Source organism: Silurus aristotelis, assembly GCF_946808225.1.
Source record: "Silurus aristotelis genome assembly, chromosome: 6".
Lineage (NCBI taxonomy): Eukaryota > Metazoa > Chordata > Actinopteri > Siluriformes > Siluridae > Silurus > Silurus aristotelis.
In genome coordinates, this window is record NC_139579.1 from 25,841,624 (window position 1) to 25,857,072 (window position 15,449).

The 15,449-nt window shown below is 39.0% G+C and overlaps 1 protein-coding gene across 7 annotated transcripts in view; it reads left to right on the top strand.

The window, feature by feature from the left end:
* LOC310727856 (palmitoyltransferase ZDHHC14-like) overlaps window positions 1–14,953 on the top strand; it is a 53,648-nt gene extending 38,695 nt beyond the window's left edge. For 4 of the 7 annotated variants that reach the window (XM_083544764.1, XM_083544762.1, XM_083544763.1 and 1 more), the window contains 2 exons: window positions 829–931; window positions 13,822–14,953. In XM_083544764.1, the coding sequence (XP_083400890.1) occupies window positions 829–931; window positions 13,822–14,217 (499 nt within the window). In that variant the 3' untranslated portion in view covers window positions 14,218–14,953. The remainder of the gene's footprint in view (window positions 1–828; window positions 932–13,821) is intronic. The other 3 variants (XM_083544767.1, XM_083544766.1, XM_083544765.1) reach the window with 1 other exon arrangement.
* The last annotated feature ends 496 nt before the right edge of the window (window positions 14,954–15,449 follow it).

Below are 15,449 nucleotides of genomic sequence, written 5' to 3' on the forward strand. Positions count from 1 at the left end.
GGTATTTTAAAATGGTATAAAATATTCTATTAAAGATCTTTTGATTAATGCGATGTAACCACATCCACCCAAGAAGATTTATATATTTAACTTACATTATACTTCATCTAGACTGACTTAACCAGTTCTATTACCTGTGTGCATGCACACACACACGAACACACACACACACACACACACACACACACACACACACACACACACACACACACACACGGTCATTGCTTGGCCATTTGTTTATGTTGGCCTTCAGTCATTTCCGAAAGTGCATTTGGTTCAAGCTGGACCATTTCCTGAATTTATTTAGTGGCACTGCATTATGCACTGTACACTAATATAAATATATAGCAAACCCTTCTCTCTCAGTGTGATGCCAATTATAAATGGTGTGTGTGTGTGTTGAGTGACCTCTGCATTCGCCAGACATCCGTTTAAAGTGGACTCTGTGGATAAACAGGATTTCAGTTGCTCATTAACCTTCTCTGCTCCGCGCCGTCTGAAATCTCGCCATACCCTCGCGAATTGTTCAGCAAGCCACTACAAGGCCGTTGTTTAAACAACCCAGTATCCTGTACAGATTTACTGTGGTTTGTGCGGTGCTAGGCGTTTGGAATAGGTCCTATGCTGTAACAGTAACTATACAGTACCAGCAGTGGCTGAACCACACCATTGTTGCTGCTGTTCTTTCATACTGTGTACATTGTGTTGCCGTGTGGGTGTTGGGGGGGTTTGACATGTTTAGAGATATGATGATGAAGATGCTAATTCAGCATCTCGCTTTTACATTATTGCAGGTCCAAATGTCTTTCTGTCTCTTTGTCTCCACAGTCTCATCGACAGAAGAGGCTTGGTTCTCCCCGATACGCCGCAGCCCGCACCACCCACGAATGGTATCACAATGTACGGTGCCACTCAGTCCCAGACCCGCGTGGTAAGTGTGAACTCAATGTGCAACGACGTGGAACTCAAAACATGATGTACCAATAAAGCTGCAGTGTCAGTAGGTTTTACTACATAACATTAGACCAATGAAATTTCCAAACGGAAATGAAAAAAACGCACTTCACCTTTGTTCTGAGCTGCACGGCTTCGGGAGAAACACTTCCACCGGTGGCGCACGACGATGGCAAAAGATAAACTCACCAGAGAAATACAGTGGTACCTTGACCTACGAGTTTAATTCGTTCCGTGGACGAGCTCGTATCTCAATTCGCTCGCACATCAAATCAGTTTTCCATATTGAAAATACTTCAAATGGCATTAATCCGTTCCAACCCTCAAAATGACACCCCGTTTTTATGTTTCATGTTATTAAATTGGAAAATAAATTTCTAAATAACAAATCTTGTATAAAAACATAATAGAAAGAGTGTGTAAAGATATAAGGTTTTATTCAGTGTATTTTCCTTTGAGATGAGACGACTTGAGCTAACAAAAAAACGCCTGTGCGCGTGTGTGCGCGTGTGTGCGCGCGTGTGTGTGTGTGTGTATACAGTACAGACCAAAAGTTTGGACACACCTTCTCATTTAAAGAGTTTTCTTTATTTTCATGACTATTCACACTGAAGGCATCAAAACTATGAATTAACACGTGTGGAATTATATATGGAATTATATACATAACAAAAAAGTGTGAAACAACTGAAAAATGTCATATTCTAGGTTCTTCAAAGTAGCCACCTTTTGCTTTGATTACTGCTTTGCACACACTCGGCATTCTCTTGATGAGCTTCAAGAGGTAGTCACCTGAAATGGTCTTCCAACAGTCTTGAAGGAGTTCCCCGAGAGATGCTTGGCACTTGTTGGCCCTTTTGCCTTCACTCTGCGGTCCAGCTCACCCCTAAACCATCTCGATTGGGTTCAGGTCCGGTGACTGTGGAGGCCAGGTCATCTGGCGCAGCACCCCATCACTCTCCTTCTTGGTCAAATAGCCCTTGATGCCTTCAGTGTGACTCTACAATTTTCATAGTCATGAAAATAAAGAAAACTCTTTGAATGAGAAGGTGTGTCCAAACTTTTGGTCTGTACTGTATATATATATATATATATATATATATATATATATATATATATATATATATATATATATATAAATAGTTTGATATAGGCGTGTCTTTGACGTCCCTGACGACAGCTCTTTGGTCTGGCCCATGGTGGTGGAGAGGTTTAAATGGAAGAGGTTGATTCTGTGACTGGTGCCTTTTATACACATAACGAGTTAATAATACGGGTTCTCCTCGAAAGGGGATTATTTTTAAAAATTATTTTTTTTATTTTTATTTATTGAAACCCTGACATGGGCAAATTCTCAGCTGCAAAATTCACATTTGAATATCTTGTGATGTTCATGCTGGAGTCAAGATCCACAGTAGGGATGTGCATAACCGAGGCCGATTCGATGTGATACGATTCAACCCTGTTACGATGCAGTGCGATTGAATTTCGATGCAATGCAATTGAAAAATATGATTCTATGCAATTCAATATGGTACAGATAGCTCACTTTTATTGCATCAAAGTTATATCAGATTGATAGGCTAAATAGATTTCCCAGCACTGCACTGCATCAGAACTGGTTTTATTTGAACTACAATATCTAGAAAATGAGTTATCAAGTTATCTCTGTGTTAAGATAGTATGCTGAGTAATGAGCCCAGTGCCTGCCCTGCTGTGATGTCCACCATGTGTGAACATGCAGCATTTCCAGGAATCTGAAGGCCTGCTGTGGGCTGAGCCTGAGTAAACCCTCAGCCAAACAAAGTCAGCGCCAAGTCACTCTAAACACCACTCAGTGCCAAACACTGCTTCTAGTCACTCGACCATTATCGCTCTCTGGCCTCAATAAAAAAATAGAAAAAAAACTCTTGTGGATAGCGGCATATGGTAATGTATATGCTAATAGAGATCACGGCTTATTATTCAAATTGAATTCATAACAGGATCACGGTCACACTTTGGTCACGGCTGGTTTCACATTGCCAACCCTGTCTGAAGTATTATGTTAGGAATAAAGCATGACGGTGGTGTGCTCCATTATAGTAAAAAAGAACAGCGGTGTGGCGTGATGTAGCCTAATGTGAAGCAGAGTTACAGTCAGCACCTGAAGGGTTTCACACGGTTCTATTTCTCTTCTTCCACAGCAAATTGCCAGGCATTGCATTTTCTATTTGGTTGATAGAATGACTCATCACACTATTAAACATTTATAGTTGCATAAATGTTGCACTAAACATCTGTTTCTTCCTGCTATGGCTTATGTAACAGCTGTTGAAGTTAATACCACCATATAATTCATTATGCCATGTTACGGAGAATCCCGACAGTGACGCACTCTCCTGTGGCAAGCGTCAACTTAAAACACACATCCCACGTCAACGATTGTGCATTTTAGATTCCCCAACCCCCACCCCCCACACATTAGTTAGGATTATCACCTATACGAGTCCTTCTAAAGAGTGTAAAGAAACGGAATCAAACGTGACACTTTTTACGAGAGCGTGCAAAGTGTTTCAGGTTGTAATGGTCGATTTAACCTTGTGAAACATCACAGAGACCACGTAAGTTCCTGTTATCACTTACATTATAGCTGCGATAAACATCCATTTCCTCACCAGCCTCTTTCTCTCTCTCTCTCTCTCTCTCTCTCTCTCTCTCTCTCTCTCTCTCTCTCTCTCTCTCTCAAAAAACACAGCTGCACATATTTTCCTCTGTGTTGAAAATTTTCCTGCACTTCATAATAGATTGTGTGCAGCAGTCTTTTAACTGTGATTATGGCCATAAACGTCAAATAAATGTCTCCTAACAAAATCGTAAAACTTAAAGGTTAAACACCTTTTTCAACTTTTTTGTCATTCGTAATTTTTGCATTCCCTGTGTATGAGCTGTTACTATAGAAACAGCAATGTATTAGAATGAGGACATGCTGATATACAAAAGTATAGTCGGCCTTCTGACCAATCACAATCAAGAATTCTATTGCACTACTGCACTGTGTGGGTGTGTGTGTGTGTATGTATGTGTGTGTGTGTGTGTGTGTATATGTATATATGTATATATATATATATATATATATATATATATATATATATATATATATATATATATATATATATATACAGTGAGGAAAATAAGTATTTGAACACCCTGCTATTTTGCAAGTTCTCCCAATTAGAAATCATGGAGGGTCTGAAATTGTCATCGTAGGTGCATGTCCACTGTGAGAGACATAATCTAAAAAAAAAAATCCAGAAATCACAATATATGATTTTTAAACTATTTATTTGTATGATACAGCTGCAAATAAGTATTTGAACACCTGAGAAAGTCAATGTTAATATTTGGTACAGGAGCCTTTGTTTGCAATTACAGAGGTCAAACGTTTCCTGTAGTTTTTCACCAGGTTTGCACACACTGCAGGAGGGATTTTGGCCCACTCCTCCACACAGATCTTCTCTAGATCAGTCAGGTTTCTGGCCTGTCGCTAAGAAACACGGAGTTTGAGCTCCCTCCAAAGATTCTCTATTGGGTCTAGGTCTGGAGACTGGCTAGGCCACGCCAGAACCTTGATATGCTTCTTACAGAGCCACTCCTTGGTTATCCTGGCTGTGTGCTTCGGGTCATTGTCATGTTGGAAGACCCAGCCTCGACCCATCTTCAATGTTCTAACTGAGGGAAGGAGGTTGTTCCCCAAAATCTCGCAATACATGGCCCCGGTCATCCTCTCCTTAATACAGTGCAGTCGCCCTGTCCCATGTGCAGAAAAACACCCCCAAAGCATGATGCTACCACCCCCATGCTTCACAGTAGGGATGGTGTTCTTGGGATGGTACTCATCATTCTTCTTCCTCCAAACACGTTTAGTGGAATTATGACCCAAAAGTTCTATTTTGGTCTCATCTGACCACATGACATTCTCCCATGACTCCTCTGGATCATCCAAATGGTCATTGGCAAACTTAAGACGTGCCTGGACATGTGCTGGTTTAAGCAGGGGAACCTTCCGTGCCATGCATGATTTCAAACCATGACGTCTTAGTGTATTACCAACAGTAACCTTGGAAACGGTGGTCCCAGCTCTTTTCAGGTCATTGACCAGCTTCTCCCGTGTAGTTCTGGGCTGATTTCTCACCTTCCTTATGATCATTGAGACCCCACGAGGTGAGATCTTGCATGGAGCCCCAGTCCGAGGGAGATTGACAGTCATGTTTAGCTTCTTCCATTTTCTAATGATTGCTCCAACAGTGGAAGCTGCTTGGCAATTTCCCCGTAGCCCTTTCCAGCCTTGTGGAGGTGTACAATTTTGTCTCTTGTGTCTTTGGACAGCTCTTTGGTCTTGGCCATGTTAGTAGTTGGATTCTTACTGATTGTATGGGGTGGACAGGTGTCTTTATGCAGCTAACGACCTCAAACAGGTGCATCTAATTTAGGATAATAAATGTAGTGGAGGTGGACATTTTAAAGGCAGACTAACAGGTCTTTGAGGGTCAGAATTCTAGCTGATAGACAGGTGTTCAAATACTTATTTGCAGCTGTATCATACAAATAAATAGTTTAAAAATCATATATTGTGATTTCTGTTTTTTTTTTTTCTTCGATTATGTCTCTCACAGTGGACATGCACCTACGAGGACAATTTCAGACCCCTCCATGATTTCTAAGTGGGAGAATTTGCAAAATAGCAGAGTGTTCAAATACTTATTTTCCTCACTATATATATATATATATATATATATATATATATATATATACACACACACACATATATATATATATATATATATATATATATATATATATATATATATATATATGAGTATATATGAGTAGATGTATGTCAGAGCTTCTTTAAAAGAAAATGAACACAGTGAAAATTCACATTTTGGCTTTCTGAGTTTGTCCTTTTAATAAAATGTGCGTAAGACGTAATAATAAAACTCCGTAGACGGAACTGGAATTTATTTATTTATTTATAAGTTTATATAAAAATTACTGACTGGTGTTCCAGACCATTATTCTCGGAGTCAATAATTATTTCAGGATTTCGTCGGCTGCAGTTTGAGCCCGAGTTATTGAAGCAGCAAGATTCCAGTAATTATTTCTTAGGGCTTTTTTTATTTATTTATTTTTTGGCCCCTTGCTTGTCTGCACATTTCTGTACTTTCTCTCTTCCTACACCCTCTAGAGAAATCCAGCTCATCTTAGTACAGGCTGTTCCCAGCTCTCAGGATAGAAAAACAAAATGCACCAAATTCTTTCGCCGAAACAATTATCATGGCGCACATTTATACAGAGTTTTGCTAAGCGTTTTTCTGATGTGCTGATTAGGGCACAACGGACATAATTTTGATTTAAAAAACTGCCTGCAAAACAGTAGTGCTGATTAAAAAATAAATAAATACAAAAAGAGTGTGTGTGTGTGTGTGTATATATTTGTTAAAAGCAGTAAATTTTTTTTTATAAAATAAATGAGAGAATATTTAGGACATGATATTTAAAAAAAAATAATAATTATTAAAAAAAAAAATAAACCTTAATACTGAAATCTGGCTGAACAAAAAGCTGAAATAACTGCTCGAAGATTTTTAATAAAAAACAGTCACTACTTTAAATATAATACACATTATTTTATCACAGACTTCTAATCACAGATGCATATATTTTGTATCTGCTTCCCTCATGGTGTGGCAGTTGTTTGGACAAATCCACTGCACCTTTCTAATGTCAGGGGTGTTTATTTATTTCCTCTTGTCATGCTGTTTGATACGATATACGATGTGCCAGATCTCATTCTGACGATTAGTAGTGGGAAAGAGTTTAGTTTTTTCCCCTCTCCATAATTACCATCTTTCGATTGGATCGATGTTTCTATTTGTGCAGGTTATGGAGTAGCCCATTACCACCGAGCTATAAATGTACATTAGTCTCTGTTGAAAAGGAAAAGAAACCAAAAATAAATAACGCATGTGACCAAATTGGTTGCAAAAAAAAAAAAGAACGCTTAGACGATTTATTTTAAGCCCAGTGATCAAGGGCACAGGGGTTACTGGTTTACTCATTTTTACCGATCATTTCCATAAAAGACATTTTTATAAATGTGCAAATGCAGTGGTTAAACAGGAAATACATCACCACAAAACAAGGAAGTGGCCAAGAATTTGAGAAATCGGAAGAATTTACCAGTATGATGTTCCTATTTCTATCTAAACCAGAAACCCGTGAACGTGGCCTCCCGTTTGGGGAAAACTGAGACAAAGTAAAGTACAGGTTATTGTGCGTGTTAAATCGGGATAGATTTTGCATGCAAAGCAGTTACTCTGCAAAAGCAAATTGCTCGACCACATTGTTCTCTTAATTCTAAATGGTTGTTGCAAATCACAGGTTTATATTAATGAATCAGTTTTTTTTTTTTTTTTTATAATTAACACAACGAATTCAGAACAGAGAAATGCTTCTGTTTGGAAACCAGATTTCCAAACTTTTATTTCTCCACAGATATGCACTGCTCAGGCATAACATTCTAACGTTATGAGCGGTGAAGTGAATAACACTGATTATCTCTTCATCACGGCACCTGTTAGTGGGTGGAATATATTAGGCAGCAAGTGAACATTTTGTCCTCAGAGTTGACATGTTAGAATCGTAAAATAGGCAAGCGTAAGGATTCGAGCGAGTTTGACGAGGGCCAAATTGTGACGGCTAGACGACTGGGTCAGAACATCTCCAAATCTACAGCTCTTGATGTTGGATGTTCCTGGGGTGAAGGATTAGTGCTGAACTGGCGACAGGGTCCCGGCTGGCCCGTGTGATCTGATCCAACAGACGAGCTCCTGTGTGTTAAAACTGCTGAAGAAGTTAATGCTGTTAATGCTCGATGGATTGGGACTGTCTGAGCAGCAAAAGGAGGGACCATTACAATTTTAGGCAGGTGGTCATAATGTTATGCTTGAGACAATGTCTTAAATTGATTTATTATTCATTCAAAAATGATTACAGGGTTTTAAAAAAAGAATAGTAATTTTAGTGTACTCAAATAGCTGTGGTGTAGGATTAGTAGACACTTCATTGTCAGTGTTGAGAACTACTCAGCTTTACTGTTGATTACTTAACAATAGCATCATTCCCTGCTGTGTTCCATGACTTGATATACTTCTACATCCTGAACTGTCATTTTAATAATAGTAGTTCTTAAAACCTTTATTATGATGATTATTATTGTTATTTAAAGCAAATACTCAATTCTGATGGTAATTCATTTAAGTACAACCAAAAAGTTTATCCCCCTTTTTTTTTTCTTTCCCTTTCCTTGTATTCCTTCCTTCCTCCCCCCATCCCTTCCCCTCTGCCTGTTCATCTCGAGGTTATGCTAATACTGTAGGGCTTTGTTTCAGTAAACTTTTATACCTTGCAGCGTAGTCTGCTGATCAGTCATTCTCTTGAGGTGTTCTATAAATACAGTTCATCATCGGACAGATAAAAGAGCATCTTTTTCAGTGACATACATAAGATACTAAAGAGAGACTGAGTTTTGTGACCTGACTGGGTTTTAGCCCTTAAAGCCGTCTCAGCACTGGACTTGTGTAGCTCTTTGTTTCGCCTTCAGCCAGAAGGTCTGTCTTTCTTAGAAACGCCGAAGACCCTTTTGAAGTCCCAAATCCGACATGCCTTCCTTCGATCCCAGAAGCTGTATTTTGCAGCAACAGGAAGTTTTGTGTAAAAAAACAAACAAACAAGAGACAATGCCACAAGAGGGTCTATAAATGGCTTTTTCCAGAAAGAACGATTTGCAGCTGATGAATAGATTTTAATCAGGTGTCTGAAACACCTTAAATGCACACACTAGTCCTGTTAGATTAGGATTGTGTTTATAAAGTTGTCCTTTGTGGTAAACCGAGTGTGAGGTGTCTGTTGTCGTAACCACACCGGTTTTGGCTTGACTGTGAACACAGCATGACGTCTCTTGAATATGATTGGTTGGGCGTGACGTCTCCATTTACAGCAATTAGTAGACCCCCTTATCCAGAGTGACGTACAAAAGTGCTTCGAGTCTCTATCAATGAATAAATCAACACTGGTTCACCAGGTTTCATACTCAAGATACCCAAAACTCTTTCGAGAGGAATTATAGCACACACTTTTCTTTTTAAAAATAAGTGCTACTTTAAGTGTTTCAGGAAGAGGTAGGTCTTCACCTGCCGATTGAAGATAGCCGCTGGTTATTTGGTTATGTAGGAGTTCCTACGCATTGTGGAGAAGCATGAAAAAGTATGGTATTTGATTCGAGTGATATCCAGGTCTGGATCAGTATAGAAAAAAGACATTGACATTGTGTTAGAGAAGTGAAGAAAAGAGTGCAGGCAGGGTGGAGTGGGTGGAGAAGAGTGATAGCAGGAGTGATTTGTGATAGAAAAGTATCTGCAAGAGTAAAAGGGAAAGTTTATAGGACTGTGGTGAGACCTGAGATGTTGTATGGTTTAGAGACAGTGGCATTGAGTTAAAGACAGGAAGTAGAGCTGGAGGTGGCAGAGCTGAGGATGTTGAGGTTTTCGTTGGGAGTGACGAGGATCGACAGGATTAGAAATGAGTTTATTCGATGGACAGCGCATGTAGGACGACAAAGTTAGAGGCGCGATTGACATGGTTTGGACATGTACAGAGGAGGGACTTTGGGGTATAATTGATAGGAGAATGCTGAGGATGGAGCCGCCAGGGAGGAGGAAAAGAGGAAGACCAAGGAGGAGGTTTATGGATGTGGTAAGGGAAGACATGCAGGTAGTTGAGTTGAAAGAAAAAGATGTAGTGGACAGAGTAATATGGAGAAGCATGATCTGCTGTGGTGGTGAGCAGCCGATAGAATGGATATGTTTATCCGTTTTCAAGGCACACTGTACCCACATTTGCATGTAAAAGACACATTAAAGGTATACCAAGGAAATAGAGGTAGTAGAATTGGCAGCACCACCTTACATGGTTTATCAAAATGCCACAATTACCCCACACATGCCTGCTACTTTCTAAACCTGTTTCCAGGTTAAACGGTTCTGTAAAACAGATACATCTTCAAAAAATCTATTCGATATCGCTCCAATAGCATAGAATGTAATGATAAAAAAAATGCACCTGCTCCTTTGAGACAAAAATGAGTCAGACCCCTTAAAACCTAATAATAAGACTTGATAATTAAGTCGCATCTTCATAATTAAGGGCCGTTAGCAAAACAATGTGGAGAGAAATATGAGATTACGAGTTATGCCTGGAGACACGATTTCCTCATTTAGACTCTCGTTAAGGAAGACGTATGAAATCTCTTGATGTCCGAGTTACTTTAAAGCGGTCTGATCGGAGAACACGCTCTCCGGACACTTGAATAGGAACCTCTGGTGATTCAATTCTTTAGTCAGCCAATCATGTGGCAGCAACACGAAGCATTAAGTTATGCAGATACAGGTCAAGAGCTATAGTTTATGTTCACCTGAAGAATCAGAAGGGGGAAATAATGTGACATGACTTTGTGAGTGACATTGTATAGTGTTTTAGAAACTGCGGATAGTTTAGAAATGTAAGATTACACAGAATGATGTGAGGGAAACACAAGTGGAGGTTTGAACAAAGGAAATGCTTTGTTCATGAGGTCAGAGAAAAATCGCCATACTAGATTGAGCTGCTAATACAAGGCTACAGTAACACATAATAATGAAAAATACTCTTTACAGATGTGGTGAGCAGAAAAGTACCTCAGAGTGTGCATCACTACTAAACCTTGTGCTAGATGAGCTACAATAGCAGAAAAGTTTATCAGGTTTCACACCTTTGAAGAAAACAAACAGGCATTTGAGGCTAAAGTGGGCACAGGTTTCTCATAAGCCATCCAGTTTTACTGTCAGTGTCACCACCATCATCATCATCATCATCATCCTGTATGAGGAGTGACAGGGTGACACAGGGACAATGGTGGCTGGTGAGGAACATTTGCCACAGGCTGATCCGTGTTTCTAAAAAAAAAAAATGTGATTATATATATATATATATATAGTCAGTTTCATCACAGGATTTTATTTTATATTTTATTTTTTTATCATGCAAATTAATTTAATGGTACAAAATTATTTAGCGCACGATTTAATGCAGCGCACATTTCTGTTCGACCATTTTAAAGAAAATATATCAATAAATAAATATAAGAGGTTAAAAAAAAATAAAACCTTCAATGCAACACATATATTTACAACGTCCTTTCTTTACTCAGATATAAAAAAAAAATAATAAACTTAAAAAAATAAATAAATGTCATTACTAAACATTTGTTTTACTAATCAAGCACCAAAATCCGCCATGACGCGCACACATCCGGCAATTAAAACTGTCCGTGTAGAAACATAGCAAATGTTCTGTTTGGTGTCCTGATGATTTGCATAATTTAAAACAACAATTACTTTAAAACATTTGCAAGTTTATTTTGTCTTCATGCTCTATGTTGATTATGGTTTCACATGATTGTATTTAATTATTTTTTAGTTCTCTGTAGAGTTTGTTTTATAATGAAAGCGGGCGCCTGTTCCAGCGTTATTATAAAACTGATAAGTCATTGACCTGTTCTTTTTCAAAATTGCCTCATATCATCCAAAACCTTTTTCTGAATGCGTGTAATCACCTTCAGTTCACCAGAAAAGAGAAAAGTCTAGTCTATTTAATTTTTTTTGGTCACAGATGTAATGCATTTTGTGGAACAAGCTATACTGCAAGATGTGCATTTGAATAGGATTCGGTGAAATGACTCCTGTTGCACCTATTTGTTCTGGACAAAGTCATACAGTTTTTGCCTTCTTACCCTCAGCCTCCTTGAATATTTTTAACCCTCATTTCCAACCCAAATCAGTCTAATTTTTAGGTGTACTGCTGTAAAAGGAGTGTAGTGATCAGTACATGGCGGATCCGTTCCCACAGACTGTATGTATTTGCAATGTGCTTTGAGGTCACTTATAGAACTGGAACTGATATACACACTATATGGACACTTTTCCATACATATGTGGTTCCTCCCCAAACTGTTTGAAGTTGAAGGCACACACTTGTCTTTGGATGCAACAGCGGTCAATTTTCCCTTCACTTGAACAGGGAGAACCAAACCTGTTCCAGCTTGACAATGCCCCTGTGTATGAAGCCAGCACCATGAAGACATGCTTTACATGAGGTTCGAGTGATAGATCTCCTGCTATAGAGCTCTCGCAGGAAACCTACTGAACAACCATGGAATAAAATGAAACACTGATTCAACCTCAGGCCTCCTCACCAACATTAGTACATGAATTTGTTGCTGAACAAGCACAAATCTCCTCAAACACACTCCATAATCTAGTGGAACATCCTCCCAGAAGAGTGGAGGGTATAATATAATATGTGACTAAATGTGCAACGAGATGTTCAAACAGCAACGGGGAGACGTACTCGCACGACGCAAAGATTTCACAAGCACCCTCGATTTCCATTACTCAGCATAATTAAGAGGCAATCTGTGCAGTTAATGAGACTGAAAAATGTCAGCTTGGATCGGTCACAGTGCCGGCGACGGCTCTTCTGCTTTCTACAACGTCAGAAACGAAAACTGCGTGTCCCCTCGACCAGTCACCGCCAAGCTAAAACCATTGTCAGGAAATTGGTTATGCTACCAACTGAGACACAGATTTGATTGAGTTGTTACACAATGGATCTTAAAAAAAAAAAAAAATATATATATATATATATATATATATATATATATATGCGCACCACGCTGTCTAACAGCTGACAACGTCACCCTTAAGCTCACTTGAAGCAGCACGGTGTTTATTTCTAGTCGGATTGATTCAGAAAAATCTATTTTAAGTTTAGTTGATGAGCCAGAAAGAGAGTGTGTTACAGCCTTAAAACACTATATATGCCAAGTGTCTGCTTTGTTTTTGTTGTTTTGCTTGATTACTCTCTAACAAGGTCAGAAATGTGTGTGAATTCACATCATTAGGTAAATATGCTCATTATAAAGTGAAAAGAAAAGTTATATACACACACTATATATAACTTTTCTTTTCACTTTAAAATGAAACACAGTTTATCATGTTTTTAAAAAAGACGTTCACAGCACATATGGGGGAGCTAAAACTTATTAGATGTTTTGCTGCCCACTTCTGAAGAGTGAGAGCAGGTTATTATGGTTTGTACGTACTATGAGCTACGTATTTGTTTTTCCCCTGTCGTAAAGCTGCAGTCGTGACGGTTAAAGCGATTTGTGATCTTTTAAAGTGATCTGCAGTCCCCCATGCTACCATGCGTCGTCCCAAGCTTAATAACGATGCCTAAAATGTTTGCCACAAGAGTCTTAAAAAGCCATTCCACGTGTGTTAAACGTATCTACGGTGAACATTTGTTCTGCTGTAATCGTTTAAAAAAGAAGAAAAAAAGAAGGTCTACCTCTAGAGAGCACAGTTGTTTTTTTATTTAGTAGTCAGTTGTTCCCTGTGATCAACTTAACGTTGTTAAGCTTAATGAAAATGATCGATGGTAGATTCAGAAAGGCTCTGCACAGTATTTCTTACACACACAGGTTTTTTCCGGTTGGGGGTGTGGGAGGGCAGATCTCTTGTGATATCTCTTGGGGTTTTTTTTTTTTTTTTTTGAGTGTGGGAACAGTTCTGTATTAAAATAATGCCACTAACATCTTTTCCTTCTGCTTATTCACTTCAGTGCTGATCGATAACAATTTCCCATTTTCTCCCTGTTCATCCCATCAAACTACATCTTTCACTTCCCGCCCTCTTTTATGTTTCTGTACCTTCTCTTTCTTTTATTCAGTGTGACCAAGACCAGTGCATTCAGAGCACCAAATTCGTTTTGCAGGCCGCCGCTACACCGCTGCTGCAGAGGGAGACCCCGGTCATGGCTGACGAGTCATCGATGGCTGGAAGGCCAGCTCCAGGTGCCCCGTGCCCGTTACTTCCTCTTGGCCAGCCCACGCCGCCCACCTCCACCCTGAGTCTAAACTGTGAAGCAGAGAGTCTGAGCTCTCCTGCCCCTGAGGCCCAGCACCACTTCCTGACACCTGAGGATGCCCCGTCACCCCCAGGCATGCTTCCCTCTACAAGCCCGTTGGAGCACAGCGGCCAGACGGTGCCCTTCTACACCCCTGCCAGCCAGGACTCTCTACACGAGGACTCGGTCAGAGGCCTGGTCAAACTCAGCTCTGTTTAAATACACTGTGTGTCTCCCACACTGCCCTTTAATCTGTGCCAAGAGCCTGTAAACTCTACAATCTCAGTGATCTGAGCAGCCCAAAGTCTACGGTCTGCCACACTCACTAATCACAGTGAGCTGCCAAATCCGTCTTTGCTCCTGTGACTGTCCATGGATACAGGAGCTGCTGCCCTGAAGGCAGGGTGTCTTCTAAAACAAAGGGCTGCATCAAACTCAGTGCATCAAACCGCTTGAGGACGTTCCACTCGAATAGCTACTTCACGGGTCACTTGCTGGGATTCATGTATTTGTGGAGTTTTTTGGAAACTTTTTGAATCTTTTGCCTGTCGATTGGAAAAGGACAGTTTTTGCGTTCCAGTCTTTTGAGATTATTGCACAGTTGATAACGTGAGCTGTTGTCATGATGTTGCAGATGCGTATACTTTTTTCCCCCCCTGTCTTTTAAACCTGTTTTGGGAACAATATGGTATTGTCTTGTGACACAAAAGAAATGTTTTCCTTTATTAACAAACTGGTATGTATTGGTATGATATGAATACATTCCCTGATGTTTTAATGGGATTGTGTAAAAGCTGTTCCTGCATCTTTAAACTCTTAATGTCATATGCTGCAAAGTTCCCTGGTCAGTGTTACCATGTGACAGTTGCCTGTAGTGGATGTTTTAGCAACTCGACCTATGATACTGTGTTATTGAGAAGAAAAAAACTGCCCAATAAAATCCGATTCGTTAAAAGCTTCAGTTAATTTCAGTCTCTTGCGGATGAACGTTAGGATGCAAAAAAAGAAAATTACCATTGATATGGTCTTTGTAATCTGTTAAGTATAAGGAACTTAATAGTGTAACATTTCAAATGATATAAATGTGCTAATTTTATATGATCAGTTTTAAAGCTAATAAACAACCTGATGTTCTACATTGACACTCTACTCAAAAATGTCTACATTTCAAGAAATTCAAAGAATTGCTATGAAAGAAAGAAGGAAAAAATTATTAGGGTTTAGGCTGTTAAAATTAACACGTAAACACAAATTTATTTTATAGGTAGCATTAATTTAATATATAATTTAATACAAATATATAAATACAAAATTATAAATAAAATATAAATACAAAATTTAAAACATTTTATATATATATATATATATATATACACGCCAAAATTAAAATGACTTCCTTTCTTTAATCAGATATATAAAAAAATATATAAAATTAATAATTTTGTAAACAC